This window comes from Lepisma saccharinum, chromosome 1, assembly GCF_977018435.1.
Source record: "Lepisma saccharinum chromosome 1, izLepSacc3.1, whole genome shotgun sequence".
Classification (NCBI taxonomy): Eukaryota; Metazoa; Arthropoda; class Insecta; order Zygentoma; family Lepismatidae; genus Lepisma; species Lepisma saccharinum.
Genome location: NC_139229.1, coordinates 126,936,732 through 126,960,202, shown reverse-complemented (window position 1 = coordinate 126,960,202; position 23,471 = coordinate 126,936,732). Strand labels below are relative to the sequence as shown.

Sequence of the window (23,471 nt, the reverse complement as noted above, 5' to 3'; positions counted from 1 at the left end):
GACATTTTAGAATTACTGTTCATATCAGAAAAATATGTATGAAGAATATATTTTCAGAAACATGGCCGGATGCTGGACATGTTTCAATTTTCCAGCCATGGACCACATATTCAGATGGAGGTAATGATAGTGGAGACAGGAGTAAATGGACCTGAGGTGTGGAGATTAAATTTGATTTGGAAAGTTGTTGTTTGGCCTTATTCAGGCCAGGGGGTTTGCTTACACTTATATCTGATATGTAGGCCCTTTCCTAGCATTTTTGTACTGAGACAGATTGGAGTAAAGGGTGGATGATCCCTACCTGAAAGTAGCCATTGAAAGGTGGTATTGTGACTTGATATGGTCAACGACATTGAAGTCCAGATTTTGGATGGAGGAGCTGTGGTTATTGATCCTCAGGTTGAGGGCTGAGGATGTTTCCCCCAGGTTTAAGACACCGCAGATGTTACAGATGATGACAGTGCTGAGGATTGAGGTGTGGCACCTTGCAGGTCCAACTTCCGTTTCTACTGTCTTTTACATGCATTGATTGTGAAAGTTTAAACATTTCCAGTGTCTGCTGAGTGTTGCCTTTCCTTCTTATTTTTTTTTTATATTAGCCCTTCTGGTTCTCCTTTCTTTCATATATACGTACATAGGAGGGCCACAAGGGCTAAATAACAAGTAAAAATGAAAAAAGAAGAAACACTCACCTGGCACGGAAATTTTTTTTTTTAAAAATTTCTGCTGTGAACCTGATCATCTTGGTGAAATCGTAGCTGGAGGATTATGCAGGCAAAATATTTTGATTTTCTCACATTTACACATTTACAAATTTTCAAAAGATTAAGTGGCAAAGTGGAATTATGTGGTATGATGCCAGAAGTTCCAGATTTGAACCCAGTTTAGGGATGTATCATTGCATTCGCCCCATCATCCATTTCATTAATTCATCATTCATCCTCATTGTCATGATTAACCAAAGGAATGGACAAGTGATGGAAAATAACTAAGGTTGAGCCAATACCGGCCAATACTTTTTGTCACACCACACTTTTGCAACAGTATTGTATGGAAAAATAGATTTTACAATTAAATTATTATCTCATGTTAAATTATTATTTCATGTTAAATTATTATTTCATGTTAAATTATTAATATTTTGCAGCAAATTTCTGGCAGATGGCTGTGGTGTAGCTGCAATTGAAAACTTACGTATTGAAGTTATAAATATTCTGAACTACTTTATCGGAGAGAGTTTCTATGTGTTCTATTAACTCAGCCCTAGAAATAACCAAAGTAGAAAGAAAGAAAGGTATTAGTCTTGTTATAGGTTAATTTGGATATTTCTTCTGTGACCAACCCAGCCTTATCGTAAAGTTATACTCTCTGAAACATAAATATTGGAAATACCTACAAAACAAAGTTAGTGAAAGTGTACTTATATTATTTAGCATGTATATTATGTTACAAAGTATACATTATGCTTGCATTTTATTAGTTTTTACATCTTCTGTATTAATTACAATAATCAAGCTTATTTATAAATTACGTTGTATGCATTAATTTGTGCCATAAATAAGGAGTTTGCAGGTAGGGATCCACACATTCTTCATCTCAACTGTAGTGAAAGTTGTGTGATGTGATCGATAATACAATGCCACTCCCCTATGTGGGAATCAAATTCATTTCTTCTACTTGGCAGTAAGATGCCCTCTACATTGACCACCAGTTCTCTTCCATTGTGGTAATGCTTTTATTGAAGAGAGAGTGTGTGTGTTTTGGGGGAGTGTGTGTGTGTGTGTGTGCACATGTGCAGAAAATTAGTATTGATTCTTGGCTTATCTTTCTTTTCAGGTTGTATTTCTCCACTGTGATAGATATCTTGAATTCCATGCAGCTTATGGCCGCTATTACAGAGTACGAATACCAAAATTTGGTCGTGGCATGCAATATCATCAGCCTTCTTGTGACCTATTTATTGTTGGAGCAAGGTAATTATATACTTAGCAATTTCTGCTTTTAAAAAGTTTAATTTTATTATTAAGCTTGTAACTAATAACAGGTGTCTCATTAGTGGTTGTTTGTGCATATTTTGCAACCAAAATGTAAGATTTGATGCACTTAAAAATGCATCTTTGATGCCACTCAAGATCTACTGGTCTCCTTGAATGAACCCATTTATTTGTGGGTAGCGTCAACATAAATTTAATACAGTAGTATTAAGTATGCAAGTAAAGCTATTGTATATCAAAATGTGCCATAAAGAACATCCTTATTAACACATGCAAAAAGATAATTGATATGCTTCAAAGTGACCACACTGAGATGAGGCAGTGTGATATGTACTGATTAATATATTTGTCACTTATTTATGTTTTTTTAAATACATTATGTAGTACAGTAAACTTGTGCATATTAAATTTGTTAAAAAAGAAGCTAAAGTCTTGTTCATTTTCAGCAATCTGATAGCTCTCTATGCAAGGAATGGCAGAAAAAGCAAGAGTCTGTTGTAATTACCATATTTACGCATGTATAATGTGCACCCTGGTTTCTGATGGGGAAAATTGACTAAAATTTTATCTCGTGTATAATGCGCAGTATAATCCAGGTTCAAGAAATGGCTGTCTTAGTTGTAGGTCGTAAAGCTGTTGCTATGCAGATCAAGAGCTAGTGACATCATACCTATTCAATGAGTCACCTGTTGCTATGTGGACCAAGAGGAGAATATCCTCTTGTGTAGACAGTAAGTCACCAACCCAAGCCACCTCCCCATCTCCCTCCACTGTGTTTAGCATCCCAAAGCCTTCACTCTTTAACCATTATATTTATTCTGTAATAGTAGAAAAGGAGATCAAAATTACATTATGGATTTGCAGTGCTCAGGAAGTTATTTTCTGTTATTTCTTGGCCAACAAATACTGCTGATACACATCCCATGTGATGGGAGGTGCATACTCGAATGCTGCCAGAACAGCACTGCTTTTCTTGTGTTGCAGAACATTACATTACAAAGCAGTGGCGTAGCGTGATTCTATGAAAGGTGTAAGGCTTCCTTAGATAAACCTGATCTGAATATTGGATAAAGAAAACCCAAAGATATTTTAACTAAATAGAATCTATTTGAATGTAAGTCATGCATGGGCATACTCAATTTCAAACATAAAATGCACACACTCTGTGTTAAAAATAATAGCATATGTATTACTTAATGAAAATTCTCATTTATACTGTAACTTGATCCGACGATCCTTTAGTCTGAACACCTCAATCACGTCGTCGTAGAATCGGGAGTTCCTGGTCAATTTCTCTAGCAGCTCCTTTTCAATGGATATCAGTCCCAAGTCAGATTCCCTTGTGTCTGTGTGCTGCATTGAAATGTATGAATCCTCTACAGTGCAGAAAACGACTTCCCCAACGACGAGCTTGATGCAGGAACAGTGAGGAACAATTCTCTTAGTTTGTACACTTGTTCAACAGCTTCATTCAAATGGGTAGTACGCAAGTACTCATGAAGTTCAAACACACTCTTTACTCGATATTCGGCTTCAGAATAAATTACCTGTAGCTCAACTTTCAATTGGTAGCAATTGACAAATTTCGCATACAGCTTAGTTAAGGACACAAACTCTTCTTCTGGAAAGGCCATGTCATATTTTTATTCTTATTATTTTTTTCTTTCACTAAAAAGCCATTTGTGGGGAATGCGTAGGATACAATTTGCAAATGCAAGTGCATTCGAGAATATTACTCATTATCATGGTTACGATATTTGCGCACATATTGAAAAGCATATCAAGCAACTTTGTCAAAGGAAAAGGTAAAAAAAATAATCTGTAAATCATAACGCTAAGTATTACGCGCATGCTTTTAACATTACGGGCAACTGGGATGCACGCGCCTAACTTTGCGGGCGCTGCCGGATCTAGGATTGCCAGACATTCCTCTTTTATCTTTAACTTCGCTGCTTCTAATGAAGGTAATATCCAACATTAAACCATCTCTTTGTGAACATTTTTACACATTTAAAATTACACCCGTTTTGTTAGCTACACCTCCCGTCAAGCATTGTTGAAACAACACAGGAGTCGATTTTCTTGGTTCTCTTCCGACCGTGGCAAACAGTCGCAGCGGGGACAGAAATCTCGCCAGTTTGTAATGCGCATTACAGTGCGTGAGAATCGGGGTGCCCTGTCATTGGTTGAGAAGATACTACGTAAGCAAACACACCCGGCATGGGCAAGTCCAAATCATTTCTTCCATTCACCCGCACGTAAGTCCTCTCAAGAAGCCTTACAGAGAAACAACTCGAATCAAAACAAGTCCTCAATTGTTTCGTTAAAAGTTCTACTTGCAATCTGATATTGGTATGTGTGTTCAAGCGATAAATACGGGAGTGAAATACGTTTTCTTCAATAATTTCAACATGTAAGGTGGACTTACAAGCCTTACGTGGGCACTAAGCCGCTGTTACAAAGTGAAAAATCGTGGAAAATGGCCTTTAAACTTTTTTGCATGGTTTTGCTCATTTTCTCTTTACTTTTTCGAGAAAAGAAAAAAACACTTCAAAATATATATACTTTTTACATGCCTAATGTAACATTTATAAGAGGCCCATTCAGGACCCTCAAAGTAGCAGTTAGCAGAACAAGATTTCTTTCATTAAAGCATTTACACACTTCATATATGTCATATTATTTGGCCAGTAATACATTTTATTATTATTTTCTTTCTCCTTATCTTTTCTTTCATCTAAAGTACCACAAAATTCGGAATGTTCCTTCATTTTGTGATGAGCTTATTTCAACTGCATTGCACATTAGTGTCACCATCTTAAATGGAATACTGTTGCCATATTCAGAAACTACAGAATTCAAGCTTTACAACGATATCTAACATGATAGGGTTCCGTAAACATCAAAAAATTATTCCGTGCATAATACGCATCACACTTTTTGGGGGCAAACATTGTGGGAAAAAGTGTGCATTATACATGAGTAAATACTGTATATGTAACATTTTCTGATTTTGTTTTGGTTTTTTATGTATTGTTTATGTTGGTATTGGAACTTCCCACATATTGTACCCAGCCTGGTGTTGGATAGAAGTTACATAGAATCTTTTATGCAGGTGCTTTTGCAAGTATTATTTTTTTATATACTCTAGAAACATGCTATTTAATATAACTACACAAGGCACATGATCAGAAAAAAGAAAAATTGAAGCAGAACTGCCAAAAAATTGTTGTGATTAGTGAAAAGTTCAAGAGTGAGCATTTTCTTTCTTTGCAAGAAATACATGCAAGTTGAAATGCCTTTATTAATGTTATTTTCATTAAGCTTTAATCGACTTAGAACTTCTCCTGACAACTGCAATGCATAACATAGACACAGACATTTATTTTTGCTAATGCTCGATCACATTTTGACAATGAAATAAATGTACACACCTTCTGGGAAATCATACCCCCATCTTCTTAAAAACACCTTTTCTTCTTAAGATGTATAAATGAGAGAAAGATGTGACGAGAACACTCCAAACAGTTACTCACTTGTCCATGTGTATAAACTCTTAGCTAGTATTTGAATCCATAACACCTGTTGTGGCACTATCTATCACCAGCACAAAGTACTAAAACTTCAGGGTGCATCTCTCACCAAGGGCATGTGCATTTTGATTGATGATATTTGCCATGACGCAACTAATAGTCAGTACAACAACCTACATGTTGACTCATCCTAAATATTTCTTTTTCGAAGAAAATTGTTGAGGTTTGAAAATAGAAATTTGGTCCGTAAAATTTATTTCCTATTTGCCCGACCCTGTGGCCGAGTGGTTAGCACATCGCGCTGCGACGCCAAGGGTCCTGGGTTCGAATCCCGGTCGGACTTGGTTGTTTGTGAATGTCCATTCATCAATTTCATCACTCATCCCCATCTTCGCAAATTAGCCAAGAGGCACAAAACGCGAAGTAAAATAAACTAAATCAATCAATCAATCATTATTTCCTATTTGTTTTTGATTTACTCACATGTACCATATCTGAATAGGGATCTATTCTAAATTTGAAAATGAAGAAAGGATTTATGAAGGAAGTTAAACATGTTATACAATCTATTAATTTACAAAAATAATGCTGTGAAGTCCTGTGAAACCTTGGAAGTTTATAGGCCTAAGCTACATACGGCCTAATATTATTTATAATAACGTTCAAAGTTTTATTATTTATAGGTTTGCATATTAATAAATGAAAAGAGATAAGAAGTGGTTAAACTAAACTTAATGCTTTTATGTATGCATAGTTATTATTATTCATACTCTTTTTTTCAGTCCAGAAATATACCGCCTTAATTTGGAAAGAGGACAGTTTCTTAACTCTTTTGTTACACAAGCTTCGGAGATAAATGTTTGTTGTATTAATCCAGTACATCATTTGTTGGCTTGTGGAACAAAAGAGGGGCGAGTGGAAGCTTGGGATCCTCGAACAAGGAAATCTGTTGGGGTACTTGATTGTGCTTTGAATAGTGTGACAGAAAACACTAAGTGAGTATATTTGTGATGGTGTTTTGCTTTGCTTTGACAGGTTTACTAAAACTGTAAATAATAATATATTAGGGCTGAGTTAATACCAATATATCAGTATCAGATTCAATTTAACACTCATACTGGTCGATATTTTTTCTAGAATGTGGGTATCGCACATTACCTAAAAACTGCTACATAGAAGTGGAGTTTAAATATTTTCAAAATGGAAAAAAATTGGAATTTTAATTAATTTTTCATCAGTTTCGTATGTATTGAAAATGATTGTTGATAAAATGACAGCTGTTTTAATATTCTATCTCATATGTGATATTATGAATACTTAAAAATAATGCTCTTGTATTTAGATTTATAACACAGTCATGTTTAAAATTCACACATATATTTATAATAATTCCAATAATTGACAGGCAAGGTTTTCTTTTTTCAAGATACATGGAATTTTGAAACAAGTTAGAAACTCTTATTGATTTATATGGTATAGTTCACCTATGTATTAACATTCTTAAATATTCTGAACAACTTCAAATTCTTACAATGTTCAAATATTGGGAATCTGTAAGTGTATTGGAATTGGGTATTAGTATCAGCTGAATGTACAGGGTGTCCATAAAGTCTCTTTACAACTTCAAGCTTTTATTTCAAACACATATGAAGAGATAATTAAATGAAATTTGCCACATAGTAGCAGTATATATTGTTACTGAAGTTTTTTTCATAACTTAATGAACCTCAATATGGGCACCATTGGTTGCACGAAGGACGTCAAGGCGAAAATCGATTTCGTCCCATGTCCGCTCTAGCATAGCCTCATCAATGGTGGCAATGGCATCAGTGATCCTTTGCTTGAGGTCAGTAATGTTCCGTACCTTTGTTCGATACACAGTGTCTTTAACGTAGCCCCATAGAAAGAAATCTAGGGGCGTTATGTCTGGTGAACAAGGTGGCCAGGGAATAGGGCCATCCCGTCCAATCCACCTACCGGGAAATTTTTGGTCCAGGAAGTCACGAACATTTAATCCCCAATGTGGTGGTGCACCATCCTGTTGGTAAAGGACGGTTGGTTGAAGGTCAGCTAGTTGTGGTGTCACATATTCAGTCAAAAGGCCAAGGTAAACATTTGCAGTAATTGTTTGCTCTGCAATGAAAAATGGACCTATGATTCGATTGAACATCAGTCCACACCACACATTAACCTTTGGACTGTCTCGTTTGAGGTCCATTGTCGCATGGGGGTTTTCTGAGCCCCAAATTCTCGCATTGTACGTGTTCAGTTTACTGGAAACATGAAATGTTGCCTCATCAGTAAAACACACTCGGTTGAGGAACATTACATCCTCCGATATTCGATGAAGCATGTCCATTGCAAACGTTTTGCGTTTCGGGTTTTCATTGGGCTCGATAGCATGCAACAGTTGCACTTTATATGCATACAATCGCAGGTTGTGGTGTAGGACCTTGTGCACTGTTGATCGTGCTAGTTGTAACTGTCTGGCAGCAGTGCGAATGGATTTCTTTGGAGAATTAACAAATGCATGTCTTACACGTTCGATGTCTTCCTCTGAAACTCGTTTTCTTCCACTTCTTGCTTTATCCAAAATTGTACCGGTCTCCATGAATTTCCTGTGCCATTCACGAATTGATGGACGTACTGGTGGTTGTTTCCCATACCTAGTCCTGAAGTTTCGCTGAGTCTGAGTGTCACATTTTGTTTCAATGAACCACGCCACACATTGTGCCTTTTCTTGCGGAGTAGCCATTTTTCTTTCGAGGACCTCTCTTTTTTCACAATGTTACCTAAAATACACAAATTGACTATTAGTACAAACTTTAATAGTAAACGAGTACAATAAAAAAAAAATACTCAAATATCTCATGATTTGCATTTGTAGTGAATTTTTGAAGTTGTAAAGGGATTTTATGGACACCCGGTATTATAAGCTATGTAGAACATTTGAAAGTATACATGCAGTTACAATTCTGGTTTGCCAAGTAGGCAGTTGAACCATCAAGATAGCATTAAGGGTGAATGACACAGTTTCCTTCATACTTTGTGAAGAGCTGAACAAGATGATCTGCGTGCATCTGCAAGCAGTGAAAGAAGCATTTTCTGTGTTCCCAGCAGCAGGACATAGCTCCACTCCCACAACTTCCTTCCTTTCTTTCACATTTTCCTCATATTCTCCAAATTTCTCTTCTTTTCCCGATATGTATCCCTATGAGTATATGGATGACTTTGCATCAGTGGCGGCAAAGGGGGGGGGGCAAGGGGGCAGTTGCCATTTTGCTCCCATGCTAAACCTTATCTACCAAGGAAAGTAAACTCTCTTTGTCCCCCCCTCAGTTATGGAACCCAATCGCCGTCACTGCTTTGCAAAGTTCAACAGCACGGCTTTGCCTTCATGAGATGTATTTTGAAATACCAACTTACAGACAAGGATTGCTCTGAGGAAGATTAGCCATGTACCCAGCATTTGTGGATCACCTTCAACTGTAAGATCATGAGCAGTTATCACAATCTCTACCTCAAATTGGATGTAATGTTGCTGGTTGATGTGTTCGAGACATTCAGGAGACTGTGCATTATATTTATAGTTTGGATCCAGCATACATAACTTTTGTTCACCATTGCTGATTTTGAAATGTTGATCAAGGTAAAATTGTAACCGCATGTAAACTTATATACACTGGTGTGCAAAACCTAAGGACGAAAGTAAGTTTCGCATGCTGTGTCAGTTACAAGCGGCATAGATCGGTGAAACTTGAACCATACATACAAAGTAATGTTACAGTATGACACAGGAAAGAACAGAGAAAAACACGTAATGATCAGAACAGAAAATGACATTTTTACGCATAGACCGGAAATTACACGGAAGGCACTGCGACACATGATGGCCCCGTGACATTACAGAAGTAATGAAATGGTCCTTAGAAGGGTGTGTGATCACCACGGACAGTGATGCATGCTCTGCAACGTGCTCCCATGCTGCTCACAAGGTTGGTAATGAGTTCTTGTGGTATAGTAGTCCATGCCTCCACCAGCGCTGTTGTCAACTGTTGGATGGTTGTTGGTGCATATGGACGTGCTGCAAGACGTCTCCCCATTGCATCCCACACGTGCTCGATGGGATTCAAGTCGGGGAACGGGCAGGCCAGTCCATACGCCGAATATCCTCTCGTTCCAAGAGCTCCGCCACTTGCGCTGTTCTATGCTGTCGCGCATTATCATCCATAAAGATGAATTCAGGGCCGACTGCACCTCTGAAAAGACGCACGTGGGGAAGGAGAACAGTGTCACAATAACGTTGACCGGTGACTGTACTGCATTCAAAAATTTGGAGGTCGGTACGCGCATGCAACATTATACCCCCCCACACAAGAACACCTGCACCACCAAAACGATCATGCTCGACAATGTTCCTAGGTTCATTGCGTGTTCCCACCTCTCGCCAGACGAGTGTACGTCCAGAATCACTACTCGAACTGAATCTGCTCTCGTCTGAGAAGAGAACGCGACCCCACTCCTCCTCAGTCCAGTCCTGATGTTATTGGCACCACCGCAAACGGTGCCACCGATGCGCGGGTGTCAACGGAACACAACGTAATGGCCGTCGGGCAAAGAGACCACACCCATGCAGTCGACGTGTCACTGTGGATCGTGAGATTGGACGAATCGCGGTCCTGTTAAATGTGTTTGTAATTCCACCCGCTGTTTGACGTTGGTCCCTGCGTGCCTGTTGCACAATGTAGCGGTCGTGCGCTGCTGTAGTTGACCGTGGTCGACCACCACCTCTTCTTTGCACAGCAGTGCCTGTGGTTCGGAACGCTCTCCATGCACGTGAAACAATGCTGTGGGCAATCCCAAACTCCTGGGCCACACTCGTCACACTTCGTCCTTCTTCCAGTTTCCCGATGATTCTTCCCCATGTGAACGCATCCAAATGTTGTCTCCGGGCCATGTTGTTGTGAGTAACACCACCACAATGCACCTTAACAGCCCTCTGACTAACACACACACTGTCTCGTCCCATTCATTCAACTGCTCCGTGTTGTTGGCACTGACCCATTCGGCGCAATGGTCACGCTGGCGTCATGCCATGCAACTTCTTGGTCCCTGTGCATGTGTAGTCAACCTCTGGCAACATGCTGCCGGGCTTTCATTCATTTGTGCCGACTACGAAATATTTTATGTTACTTTATCTATCTCGTCCTTAGGTTTTGCACACCATTGTACATTTGTGTATATGCAGTGGATTCCCAATTTTATGTTCTTGGATTTTACATTTTCCCGCATTATATATTCAATCTTGATGGTCTCAACGTAGCAAAATGCTATAAAATTTAACTCTATTTTACATTTTTCCGCCTCTTCCCCTGACACACGTAAAATCGAGTTTCCACTGTACACACATTTTTTTTTTTTACATTTTACCTTTGTTTATGTGAATGTTCAAGAAAGAGTTGTACATAATAGGATTAAAACTACTAAAATTGTCAGATTATTATTATTACTTTATAATGTTTTTGCAAGATTATAATTTGGTGCTTGTTCACCTTTCAGTGTAGAAGGTTTCCCATCTGTAACTTCTATAAACTTTCAAGGAGGCCTTACGCTGGGGGTAGGCACAGCTACAGGACAAATTCTTTTGTTTGACATTCGCTCTAATAAGCCCTTTTATGTGAAAGACCACATGTATGGCTTGCCAGTTACAGATATCCACTTCCATGAAGCACAGAATCTTGTTTTCTCAATGGATAGTTCAGCAGTGAAGATATGGGACAGAGATAATGTAAGTATTATTAGGACTGAGCTGATACCAATGCTGATGTATCATTATTGGAAAGTTAGCATATCACCTTGTAGTCATGGGATCCTGGGTTTGATACTTGTTGGACCACATAGTGGTTTGGATCCCACTTTAAACGTAGGCCCAGTTCCGATTAGCCTTTCTGTACATAAGTGGACTTCAAAACAAACTGAAACAAAGTATCAGAATAACATTTATTAACCGATAAGTAAACGAAAAAACGAAATTTGAAAAAACACATTGTAGTGTTAATTTTTCATGTTTTTGAAAGGTGTGAGGTGCATTTTGTGACCATATTTTGTCACGAAATAATGCGAAATGAACTGCAAAAAGCGAAATTAACTCTTAAACACGAAATTCAGGGTCTATTCACCGACGCGACACCTTCCGAGGTCTGAATTATCCTGAGAGTTATGCAATTCACGGAAAATTGATTAATTCTGCTGTTAATATTGGAGAAGCAAAAATGGACTCCTTTACACAGAAATAAACTTAATACTCTGATAACTACATAAATGTGCTATTAGAAGTGAAATGTTAATTCTGTGGAATAAGTGTAGTTTTTTAATCAAATTTAGGATTATTTTCACAATTTTAAAACCAATATGTCTTTTTATATACCACTTTTCATCCATTTTTTCACCGCTATAACACCGATATTTTATTTTATTTACCGCTTTTGAACCCGAAATTGACTCAGTTTTTGTACCGAAATTTTGCCTTTTTATTTACCAAAAATATGTGCCTCTACCGATAAGGTTTTCAGGGCCCACAAAAATGCCACATGATGCTCTTTTTGAAGAGTCTAATTATTTGTGAAAGTTATACAAAATTCAAAGTTTTTGTTTATTTTGTGTAAAAAAATAAGTGGATTTTGTGATTATAGGGCAGCTACGTATATTCCGATATATTTCTTGAAACTTTTAGAGTAATACTCTGGTAAATTTTTTGGAATACTTAATCAATATTGTGAACATTTTTAATTTAAATTTTCAAGCATTGGTATCTGTGGGAATTGTTAAGTGCATCACTGGTTCAAAGTGGTAACAGCTAAGCTTTCAAATTAACACATTAAAACTCCAATGTTTGACTGGTTTCCCACCTGCATTGCCAAGAATAGAAATGGAGAAGGGATGTTTCAGTCATTTCTAGCCTTCTAGTCTGCTTTAACTTGCAAAACAGAGTTTTAATGTGTGTGTGTGTGTGTGTTTCCTATTTGTTTTCCTGAATTTTAATAAGGAAGAGCATCCCCTATCCAGTATGTGGCTGAAGATTTTTACTCTCTCCCTGTGACACAACATGCTTTTGAAGTTATAGGCTTGCCAGAGTGCATTTCATTGGGTGATGCATGATCAGTACATTGAATTCCACTGTGACTGTTTTCTGCCTTCCTAGGCAAGAGTCCACTACTTCAAGTAACTCCCGAATTGTTCTCACAATGCTTGCTCGACACTGGAATTTTGGAACTTCTGCTAGGAATTGAACTTGCATCAATGGTGAGAGCACCAACCATTCCTTTATCTGGGAGTCCAAAAGAAATTTTTTTTAGTGGCAAAAATTCAGTTTTATTATTGTAAGTCTTCCATGATCTAATGATTCCATTTCTTTCTACCACAGTATTGAATTGTTTCTGGTGCAAAGTTGCATTCACATATTTTTTTAAGAAAAGTAAAGAGCTCCCCTGCACTTTGCACCATGCTGTGAAGGTGTATATGGGGTGTGGAGTTAGGGCCCCACACTTCCTTGATCATGGCCGAAGATGGGGGTGATGTGATCAGCACCATGCCCCTGGCTGCCTCCAGGGGTACCCACTTTATACGACGCTGGGTGTGCACCGGAGCTGCTTGAACAGGTGGAAAAAATCCCGGTTCTCCACTGCCAGGGATCGAACCCGGGTTCTCTCGCATGGTAGTCAGACACCCTATTACTTATCAAATTTAGTGTAGAAACAGTACTTTGAATATGCCTGAGAAGATAGTGAATATATTTTAGTCATGATTAGATGTTCTACCTGATGATGCAAGCAAGAAGTTGGTGAAGCAATACCTAATACCTATTATAATTACAGTCAGTGAGCTGTTGGAAATTAAATGGTGAAAAATAAAACCAATGTATTTGGATGGCAGTATAAATTCTTAAAAGCAAGCTTATTTAAAGTACTAGTACAGCTCTTCTTACTTTCAAGTTTGCCAATTAGTCCATCTTCCACAACTGAACATTGGTATAATCTAGGGATGGGACCGATTAATCGGTACTCTATCAGTATCGACCGATATAGGCATATCAATGTATTGGTTTATTGGTAAAATTACCGATTATTTTACCGATCAGATATATCGATAAATATCTGATAATTTAGTGCAAAATTTTGCCATTTTGTTATAATTTTTATGGATAATCTCCATGCCCTACTTTCTAAAAAAGTAAGTGTCTAAATATGCAACTTCTCTTTCACTGTAGTCACCTCGAAATACACATTTATTAAGGAGGTCAATGAGCCTTTCAGGTTCTTCAAGGACCATTTCTAATTTTATATCGGATCGGTAGAATATCATCGGTATCGATAAATTTCATATCGGTACTTAATCAGTATCGGCCAAAATTTCATATCGGCCCATGACTAGTATAAACTTAGTAACAGAATTTTGCACACACTATGTTTTGTTATGTTGCTTGCTGCATAACCAGTTACATATCAATTCTCCTGCTACTTGGAGAATGACGACAGGATGACCTGCACTGAAGCCTTCTCAGGGTAGGGCTGAAGAAAACTTCAACACAAAAGGTTTCAGTTTCGAACAGTTTATTTTCTTTATTTCTTAGTTACAATGATGTAACTGGAACACAAGATATGAAGAAAGCAAAATATTTGTAATTATTGAACCCAGTGGGACATCTCGCGAACTTGACCCAGTCAGGAACAGCCTTAAGCCAAGTCCCTAAACTGCTAAATGCCACTTCTGTGTAGATTCTATTGATTAATGCGTAGTAAATCCATATATGTTTACCATTTGGATCCTACCAGTTGGAGATATGGAGGAAAATACTGTTTCTTTGGGTACCTACATGGACTTGGCCCCACTCATTAACCACTTTAAGCCAAAATCCAAATAATCTAAAAGTGAGATTGAAAATGGTTGTGAAGACGAAATGATTAAATTAGACTGAATCCCGAGACAGAAATATCTTGGTTTTTATACTCATGGTTCAAATCTTATACTTCTGTGGTTTCATCATAGTGACAATCTTTCAATGTAATACATTAAAAATATTCCAATATACAACAGATAAACATGACAAATTATTAGAATTGTATTAACCTTCAATTCATTTTTAACAAATATCTGTATAACGAGAAACTTTTTGCTAACAGATTTCTATTAGTGAGTTACTTCCAGGTGTAATACATTAGGGTCAATCCATATGAAGTCATACAACCTGGTTGCTTGACCATTTTTAAAAAAGTTTATTTTTTGTGTGGTGTGAGCCTCATATATTGACAGTTCAGAACCACTCTTATTTTATTTTTACTATCACCGATTTGAAGATGGCGGGCATTTTTTTATCATGGCGCACGTCATTTTCTCCATTCATAAGCATCAGCGGCAACTTTTTTATCTCAGCTCTGGTAAGTCCTACGACAATGAGACAAAATCTGTAATGTTAATCACATTATAGGCTACAATTATATTTCTGTATAATTTTCTAAATATTATTCCTTCATAATAAATTTTAAGGTTAAAATTGTGTATTTGTATCACTCAAAATGACATTTTCGGACATTTTTTTTGGGGGGAAGGCATTTTGTTTGACACTTGAATTTTTTTGTGCAAGTACCTGTGTACCAATACAGTATGTCAAAATTATTTGAAGCTTGAGACTTTAATATTTGTTTTTCTACAGGATCATAAACATGTACTTTTTGTTAAAAAATTCCAAGTTCAGGGTTAAATATCTCTGGTGGGCAGTTGTTTAAAAATCTGAAATTTGTTCACAATACAGTACTTCATGATAAGTAACTTCAGAAAAAATTTTGAGTTTGAGATTTAATTGGTTTAAGAGATACAAAACTCGTGAAAAATTCAACATTTTGCATTAAATATGGCATGTCTAATTTCATTTCTTATTAACATTTTGTGTTGAAATTCTGCAAACTGTAATTTGGAATGTCAATGAACAACATTACAATCCTGAAATGGATCTGCAAGAAAGTATATGTACGAGGGCGTGCTGAAAAGTAACGCTTCCTATCTATGTTTTTATTTTCTTTGTTACCTTGTAAACGCATTTTGGATTTTGAGCAACCATACATTGCACTTATAAGACTTTCCCGCTTCTCCAATGAAGGTTTCAAACTTCTATCGCCAGGGGGTTCTGAACTATTGCGAGGAAAATGTCAGCATGTAACCATGCAATGTCGGTGGAGCACCTGAAGTAGCGTGCAGTGATCAAGTTTCTAAACGCAGAAAATGTGCTACACATTGACATTCATCTGAGACTGAGGGCACTTTATGGGGATGAATGTGTAGACATCAGTACTGTGCAATCGTGGACTGTTCATGCTCATAAAGATAACCCTAGCTGAACACGATTCCGATGACCTCCATCAGTTGCAGTTCGCGGCCTTTCATTCCATTCTCTCACATAGCTGAGATTTCTTTAGCTGGGGTTACCGTTACGAGCACGAACAGCCAACGATCGCACAGTACTGATGTCTACACATTCATCCCCATAAAATGCCTTCAGTCTCAGATGAATGTCAATTTGTAGCACATTTTCTGCGGTTATAAACTCGATCACGGCACGCTACTTCAGGCGCTCAACCGACATTGCATGGTTACATGCTGCCATTTTCCTCGCTATAGTTCAGCACACCCTGGCGATAGAAGTTTGAAACCTTCAATTGAGTAGCGGGAAAGTCTTATAAGTGCAATGTATGGTTACTCAAAATCCAAAATGCATTTACAAGGTAACAAAGAAAATAAAAACATAGGAAGCTTTACTTTTCAGCATGCCCTCGTACATATACTTTCTTGCAGATCCATTTCAGGATTGTAATGTTGTTCATTGACATTCCAAATTACAGTTTGCAGAATTTCAACACAAAATGTTAATAAGAAATGAAATTAGACATGCCATATTTAATGCAAAACGTTGAATTTTTCACGAGTTTTGTATCTCTTAAACCAATTAAATCTCAAACTCAAAATTTTTACTGAAGTTACTTATCATGAAGTACTGTATTGTGTACAAATTTCAGATTTTTAAACAACTGCCCACCAGAGATATTTAACCCTGAACTTGGATTTTTTTAACAAAAAGTACATGTTTATGATCCTGTAGAAAAACAAATATTAAAGTCTCAAGCTTCAAATAATTTTGACATACTGTATTGGTACACAGGTACTTGCACAAAAAAATTCAAGTGTCAAACAAAATGCCTTCCCCCCAAAAAAAATGTCCGAAAATGTCATTTTGAGTGATACAAATACACAATTTTAACCTTAAAATTTATTATGAAGGAATAATATTTAGAAAATTATACAGAAATATAATTGTAGTCTATAATGTGATTAACATTACAGATTTTGTCTCATTGTCGTAGGACTTACCAGAGCTGAGATAAAAAAGTTGCCGCTGATGCTTATGAATGGAGAAAATGACGTGCGCCATGATAAAAAAATGCCCGCCATCTTCAAATCGGTGATAGTAAAAATAAAATAAGAGTGGTTCTGAACTGTCAATATATGAGGCTCACACCACACAAAAAATAAACTTTTTTAAAAATGGTCAAGCAACCAGGTTGTATGACTTCATATGGATTGACCCATTAGTGAATTACTTGCAGGTGTAATACATTAGACTCTTTCAACTGTGATTATAATGTCATCAGTCCCAAATATAATTTTAGTGTTATATATTTTTTGGAACACTTAAATGTTATTCAAATATACAAGGACCTAACACTATATTCCAAAAAGTAGCCCAATTACATGGGATGAAATGTTTTGAAATACAGTAAATTTTTTTAATGTATTTTCAGGGTAAACCATATGCGTCAATTGAAAGCTCAGATGATCTCAATAACTTGTGTGTTGTGCCAGATACAGGGTTATTGTTTATTGCAAATGAGGGCCAAAAGGTTCTCACTTATTATATTCCGGTAAGTTTGAGATTTTTTAAAAAAATTCTGAGAATTTTATCCATCTGATGTGTTAAAATATAGCCTGTAATTTATTGCAAAACTTTCCCATTTTGTTATGTTTACAAACAATGTCTAAATACACAGTGTCTTGTTCAAAGGCAAAACCCATTATAGTCACCTGGTTAAGGATGGAAGGCTAAGAAGGCAAATATATAAAGTCAGAAGGAAATAGGAAATCTGTACATTTTTCGGGGCCGCAGGCTGCATTTTCAGGTGTAGGCAAAAGACAAAAGTAAATGTTGAACCTGTAAGGTTGCCAGCTTATATGCTTATGCTTGAATATCACGTTATAATTTTTATACCTTTCCATGGCAACCTAAACATTTCTGAAAATGTATACGGATTGTTTGTATCTCATGTCTTGGCTGTATATAAGAGGGAGATTTCGAAAATAAGTTTCACAAGTCTTTTATTCACAGAACTTATACAGGAAAGCCGAAAGATGCTCATCTAGTGTACTTTTCCACAAACATTCCTGCAACAATGAGACACTTATCATACCCTTGCACTGGTTTGAAAGAGCAGTTCATATAAAATCCTGTGTCCTGCTTATGGAGGAAGTTTCTAACATTCCACATCCATGTTATAGTTGCTGATGTAATGGGGTCTAGACAGCTCCATTTTAAAGCTGGAAAGAAACAAGTGGAAGTCATTGGGTTCAATATCAGAGCTATAAGGGAGGGGGGTCCATATGTTCCCAATTGAACCTCTCCAGAAGGCTGCTGTTGTCGCTGTGCAAGGTCTCACACCTGGCCTCTTCATCGAGTGGGCTTCAAATCATGTCACTTTATCTTTCGTATACATCTGTAATGCTGTGTTTATTGCCATCTCAACTCCAGCATGATGGAGTGGGCATGCTCAGCATGAAAATCACTCTCTTCCTCCTCCTGTGCATGCATGCCACAGGCTGTGGAGACCACATGAACTCAGTGAGACAAATGAATGTCCCTTACCTGCAGAGCGTATAATTTCCACATATGTATATTACATCCGGAAATATTACTATGTGAAATTTATTTTTGGAATCATCCACAAAGTTGTAAATATGAGTATTATGAAAATATGATTTTTTAATTTTTTTTTTTAATTGTTCAGAGCATTGGTCCTGCTCCAAAGTGGTGTAGCTTTTTGGATAACTTAACAGAAGAATTGGAAGAAAGTAACACACAGACTGTCTATGACGATTATAAATTTGTTACAAAGAGAGATCTAGAGGACCTGGGAATGGCTCATTTGTTGGGTAAGTTAGCAATACGATCTTATTTCTCTTCATTACTTAGCCCACATCTCTCTCCTTCTTCCTGTCCCATCAAGATTCTGCCTCTCCTCTGGCCAATTTCTCAAGTAGGACTGTTACTGTAAAAGAAAATTCTGGTAGAGGTACTGGGGTAGTTTTGTCCTAAAAGAAAGTTTTTACACAGACAGAACAGGACCATCACCTGAATCATTAATCACAATGTTTTGTAGTTCTTGGGAAGTATGGATCAAGAAAATAAAGTACAGCATCAAATGGCTGAAGGTGAAACAAGTAGTATTGTCACCTCTTCTTCAGCTGCAGTGTCAGGAAATGCAAAAATGTTTGACTGGTTAGCTTGTATGCACAATCCAATTGTTATATTAGGTACAAATTTTCCCTTGTACTACCAATGAATGTAAATTGCAGTGATGTACTTACTGTGCAGTAAATTGTTTTGTTGTATGAGGTTGCATTTATTTTAATAAAATATTTCTTTCTTTTGTGAGACTAAGTACATTTGCACTAAAAACAAGACTGTTCCTCTCACATCAAGTACCACATATATTGTTACATTGTTATTTCTTTGTTTTGTTCCATCAACTTTTGCCAAATAATGAGGGTTAAGAGCACACCAAACAACTTCGTTGTATTAAAACTGTGGACAGCATATGCTTTGTACAAACATTATTTCTAGCAGCTAAGGTCAAGTAAACACTTTTTTTCTTAATATGGGAAGCAAAAATGCATGTTTTTCTCTAGGTGGAAGAAAGAATTAGTTTAGAAGTGAGAGAACAGAATGGAAGAAAGAATTCACTTTCTGCCAAAAATTGTGTCCCAATTAGCCACATGATATATTGAATATATATCAGCTGTTCATTTGCAAAGTAATGATTGTTGGATGCTGTCTTGTTTTGAATTAATGATGACATCGCAACTGTAGGTAAATTGTTAGTTTTCTATTAGTTGCATCCCTTCCAAGAAAGAAAGCTATGACAAGGCGTACCTACTCCACATTGATTTTTTGAGAGTACAATTTTTACTCATTTACCCCAAATAATGTGACATGTTCAAATAGCCTGATCGCTGATGCACCCATAACTTTAATTTTTAAAAAATCAATTGTTATTACATGTTAATCAGTATTTTGGATCCACCTACCTTTTTTGTTCCATCTCAGTTGTTTTGTGCATGTTAACTTATTTCCATCTTTTAAAATTCAACAATAGAGAATCAGTCTTTTACTTCTGGTCAGGTGAGAAAGCAAAAGACACCATAACGAGATAGGAAAAATAATTGATGATGTAATGTTGCAGGTCACTAGAAATGAAAATACAATAGCAGTTAATTGTTTTTTTGCCACCTATATTCAGTAATTTAAACCCACTATTGTGTCAAATTATTCAAGTTAGTGGACTCTTAAGGCTATTTGAGAATTTTTAGATTATTCATTTCTGAACGCAGGTTGTCACTGTATTGGTGAAATTGCCAATAATAATTATCAGTGTAATATTTCTCTAAAAAGCCTGTAACAGTGCAAAATCGTTCATCCTCATCATCACAAATAGCCTAAAGGAGCATAAAACTACAAAAAACTGTGATATTGGTGTTTATAATGTGTAGCGAATAAAAATGTATATTCAAGTATAAGACATTATCTTGCATTAAAAAAAAAAGTTAGCCGGCCCCGTGGCACATCGAGCTACGACGCCAGGTTTCCCGGGTTCGAATCCTGGCCTGGGTATGGATGTTTGTGAGTGTCCATTCATCAATTTCATCATATCATCACTAGAGGCACATATTTTTGGTAAATAAAAAAACAAAATTTCGGTACAAAAACAGAGTTGATTTTGAGTTCAAAAGCGGTAAATAAAACAAAATTTCGGTGTTATAGCGTTGAATAATTACATCAAAAGTGCTATGTAAAATGACATTTTGGTTTTAAAATTGTGAATATAATCCTAAATTTGATTTAAAAACTGCACTTACTACACAGAATAAACTTATGCCTTCTAATAGCACATTTATGTAGTTACCAGAGTATTAAGTTTATTCCTGTGTAAAGGGGTCCATTTTTGCTTCTCAAATATTTACAGCAGAATTAATCAATTTTCCATGAATTGCATAACTCACAGGATACTTCAGACTTCAGAAAGTGTCGTGTCAGTATATAAACTAAATTTCGTGTTTTAAGAGTATATTTCGCATTTTGCAGCATTTCGCATTCTTTCGTGACAAAACAGGTTAGGGAAATTGCACCTCACACCTTTCAGAAACATGAAGAATGAATATTACAGCATGTTATTTCATATTTTGTGTTTTCGTCAAAAACTAAATTTGCATGCCTCTAATCATCACTCATCCCCATCTTCGAAAATTAGCCAAAACTGGCAGAAAAGGTGAAGTAAAATAAATCATATCAATCAAAAAAAAAAGTTTTTTAAAATTATTACATTTCATGTATTACAGTGTTTCATAATTCTCCAGTATGTGTAAACAAATTGAAGTCGAGAAAATATCACCGATTTTTAAAGCTGTCATAAAAATGTTTCATTTTCTACATGCACAGGTACAAATCTTTTACGAGCTTACATGCATGGTTATTTTATGGACATTCGACTGTACAGGAAAGCAAAGTCATTAGCTGATCCATTTGCATTTGAGGAGTACAGGAAAAGGAAAATACGTGAAAAGATAGAAGGAGATAGAGTAAACAGAGTTACTCTGAAGGTAAGTTTAGCCATGTTTCTCTTTCCTAAAATTTTGTATTAATTGCAGTAGCAAGCTTAGAAGTTGTGAATGTAACTTCACCATAAATTTCATTTGTCATAAAATACTACTAAACCATACTAAAATTACGTTGGAAGAATAAGGCATGTGGAGTTCGTATGGAAGGAAGTTCTGTGTTTCCATGCTACCATTCTTTTCTTTATAGACTGAAAGTCCATTATCTTCATTATTGTATGATACAGGTAAAACCTACAATAATTAAGGTGGTAGACTATTCAAATTAATTGGTCCAATGAAAAGGAGAGCAATACAAAGAACTTTGTTCCATATGATATGCATACTGTGTTTTAAGTTCAAATGTAGCATTCTTAATGTGTAACATACAGTCGTTAGTGCTATGAATTGTAAGACTGCTCACCATATTATAACTTGTGTTGATGTTAAATTTATTTGTCACCATTTAGAAAGTGCAATTGAAATATATAATATTGAATAATCTTATGAGATTATAGTATGTGTGATATTATATTTACTTTTACATACCATTGAAAATAATTACACTGAATGTTTAGAAAAAATAACTTTATTTTTTAGTATAATTATTTAATTGCAGTACCTGTGTAGAATTGTTCTTAAGTCAATAGGAAGAGCTTTCTTCATCCTCTGTATATAAATGTAAACGTTGCACAATATTACTACATCCCGCATTATTAACAATATTTATAAGAATAATATAAATACTTTTAAATATTATTATTAGTGTTTTTTACTGGTATTTTACTTACAGCATAGAAAACTGTATGTTTAATTCCTTGACCCAGTCTGTAACTGTGTTAGTTGACTGTTTATTTTTTATTGTCAGAAAATGCCTAAGGTGAACAAGGAGCTGGCACTGAAGCTCATGGATAATGACATGAAGCCAAAGAACAAGAATGCACCAAGTTTATTGCAGGATGACCGTTTCAAATCATTGTTTCAAAATCCAGATTTTGAAATAGATAAAACTGCGGAAGAGTACAGGTGAGTAGTCTCTTTATTTTCTTAGCACCATTGTCATAATCAGGCTTCATTTTCAGCGCATTGTAATGTGAACTGTTATAGCAATGATGCCCTTCTTGCAGTAGCACCTTAGAACTTATCAAGCCCTTCTTGCAAGCAGTCCATGATTGATTTATTTTGGATGATTCATAATAACCTGAAATAAGCATTCAGTCTTGTTAACCATTGGAGCAAGCAAATAGTTTTCGTGCACTTTGACGTAAACATAGTTCATTTCTAATAAAACGAGACATGAAAGTAAGTGCTTTCATTTCAAATTTAAGGGGTATATTGTCAGGGGTGCCAACTTTTGAAAAACATCAGGTGGGCTCAAACAATTAAACACTTCACAAAAAATCTGATCTGGTCCATGGATCATAAATGCACACCAAAAATACGTCCTTACTATTTTTTTAAAAAAAATTGGTTATTTACTTCTCTCAATAAGCAATCTATCACACATCACTCGAGCTCATATGAGTTGGCACACCAATGTATATTGTCACTGTTTACTTCTTCCGTGTTATACAAGTTGTTTTAACAAGGGTGTACATGCATCAAGATAACTAGTATGGGTTTCCCACGAGTCTACTATGTTGCAACTCTTGCCCCTGTGATACATTCCTGCATGGGCTAATGGTTAACAGTATTTCCTTTGTACAGCCAGAAGAAAAATACCACTGTTAAGATATTATTAAGAAACACACTAAAATACCTTTCCCTTCTGGCGAACAACCTGGATAGTGGAAATAAATATCAAGAGGCATCACATGATGGAATGTTGTTATTTAAGATGAAGTGTAATTGCATGAATTTTCACATGTTTTTCTTTACAAATCCCTAATAACTTAAAAATTTCAGTACAGACCTACTTCAAGTTAGAGAACCAAAATGATAATTGATGGGCGGACTACTTGCTAATCAATTGGCT

The 23,471-nt window shown here is 36.3% G+C and overlaps 1 protein-coding gene across 1 annotated transcript in view; it reads left to right on the top strand.

The window, feature by feature from the left end:
* The window catches only part of l(2)34Fd (nucleolar protein 10 lethal (2) 34Fd), a 59,679-nt gene that overhangs the window by 19,501 nt on the left and 16,707 nt on the right, over positions 1–23,471 (top strand). Inside the window, exons 4-10 of the mRNA XM_083119634.1 lie at positions 1,837–1,973; positions 6,310–6,522; positions 11,087–11,315; positions 17,377–17,496; positions 18,634–18,778; positions 21,342–21,502; positions 22,365–22,522. Coding sequence (XP_082975760.1) covers positions 1,837–1,973; positions 6,310–6,522; positions 11,087–11,315; positions 17,377–17,496; positions 18,634–18,778; positions 21,342–21,502; positions 22,365–22,522 — 1,163 coding nt within the window. The remainder of the gene's footprint in view (positions 1–1,836; positions 1,974–6,309; positions 6,523–11,086; positions 11,316–17,376; positions 17,497–18,633; positions 18,779–21,341; positions 21,503–22,364; positions 22,523–23,471) is intronic.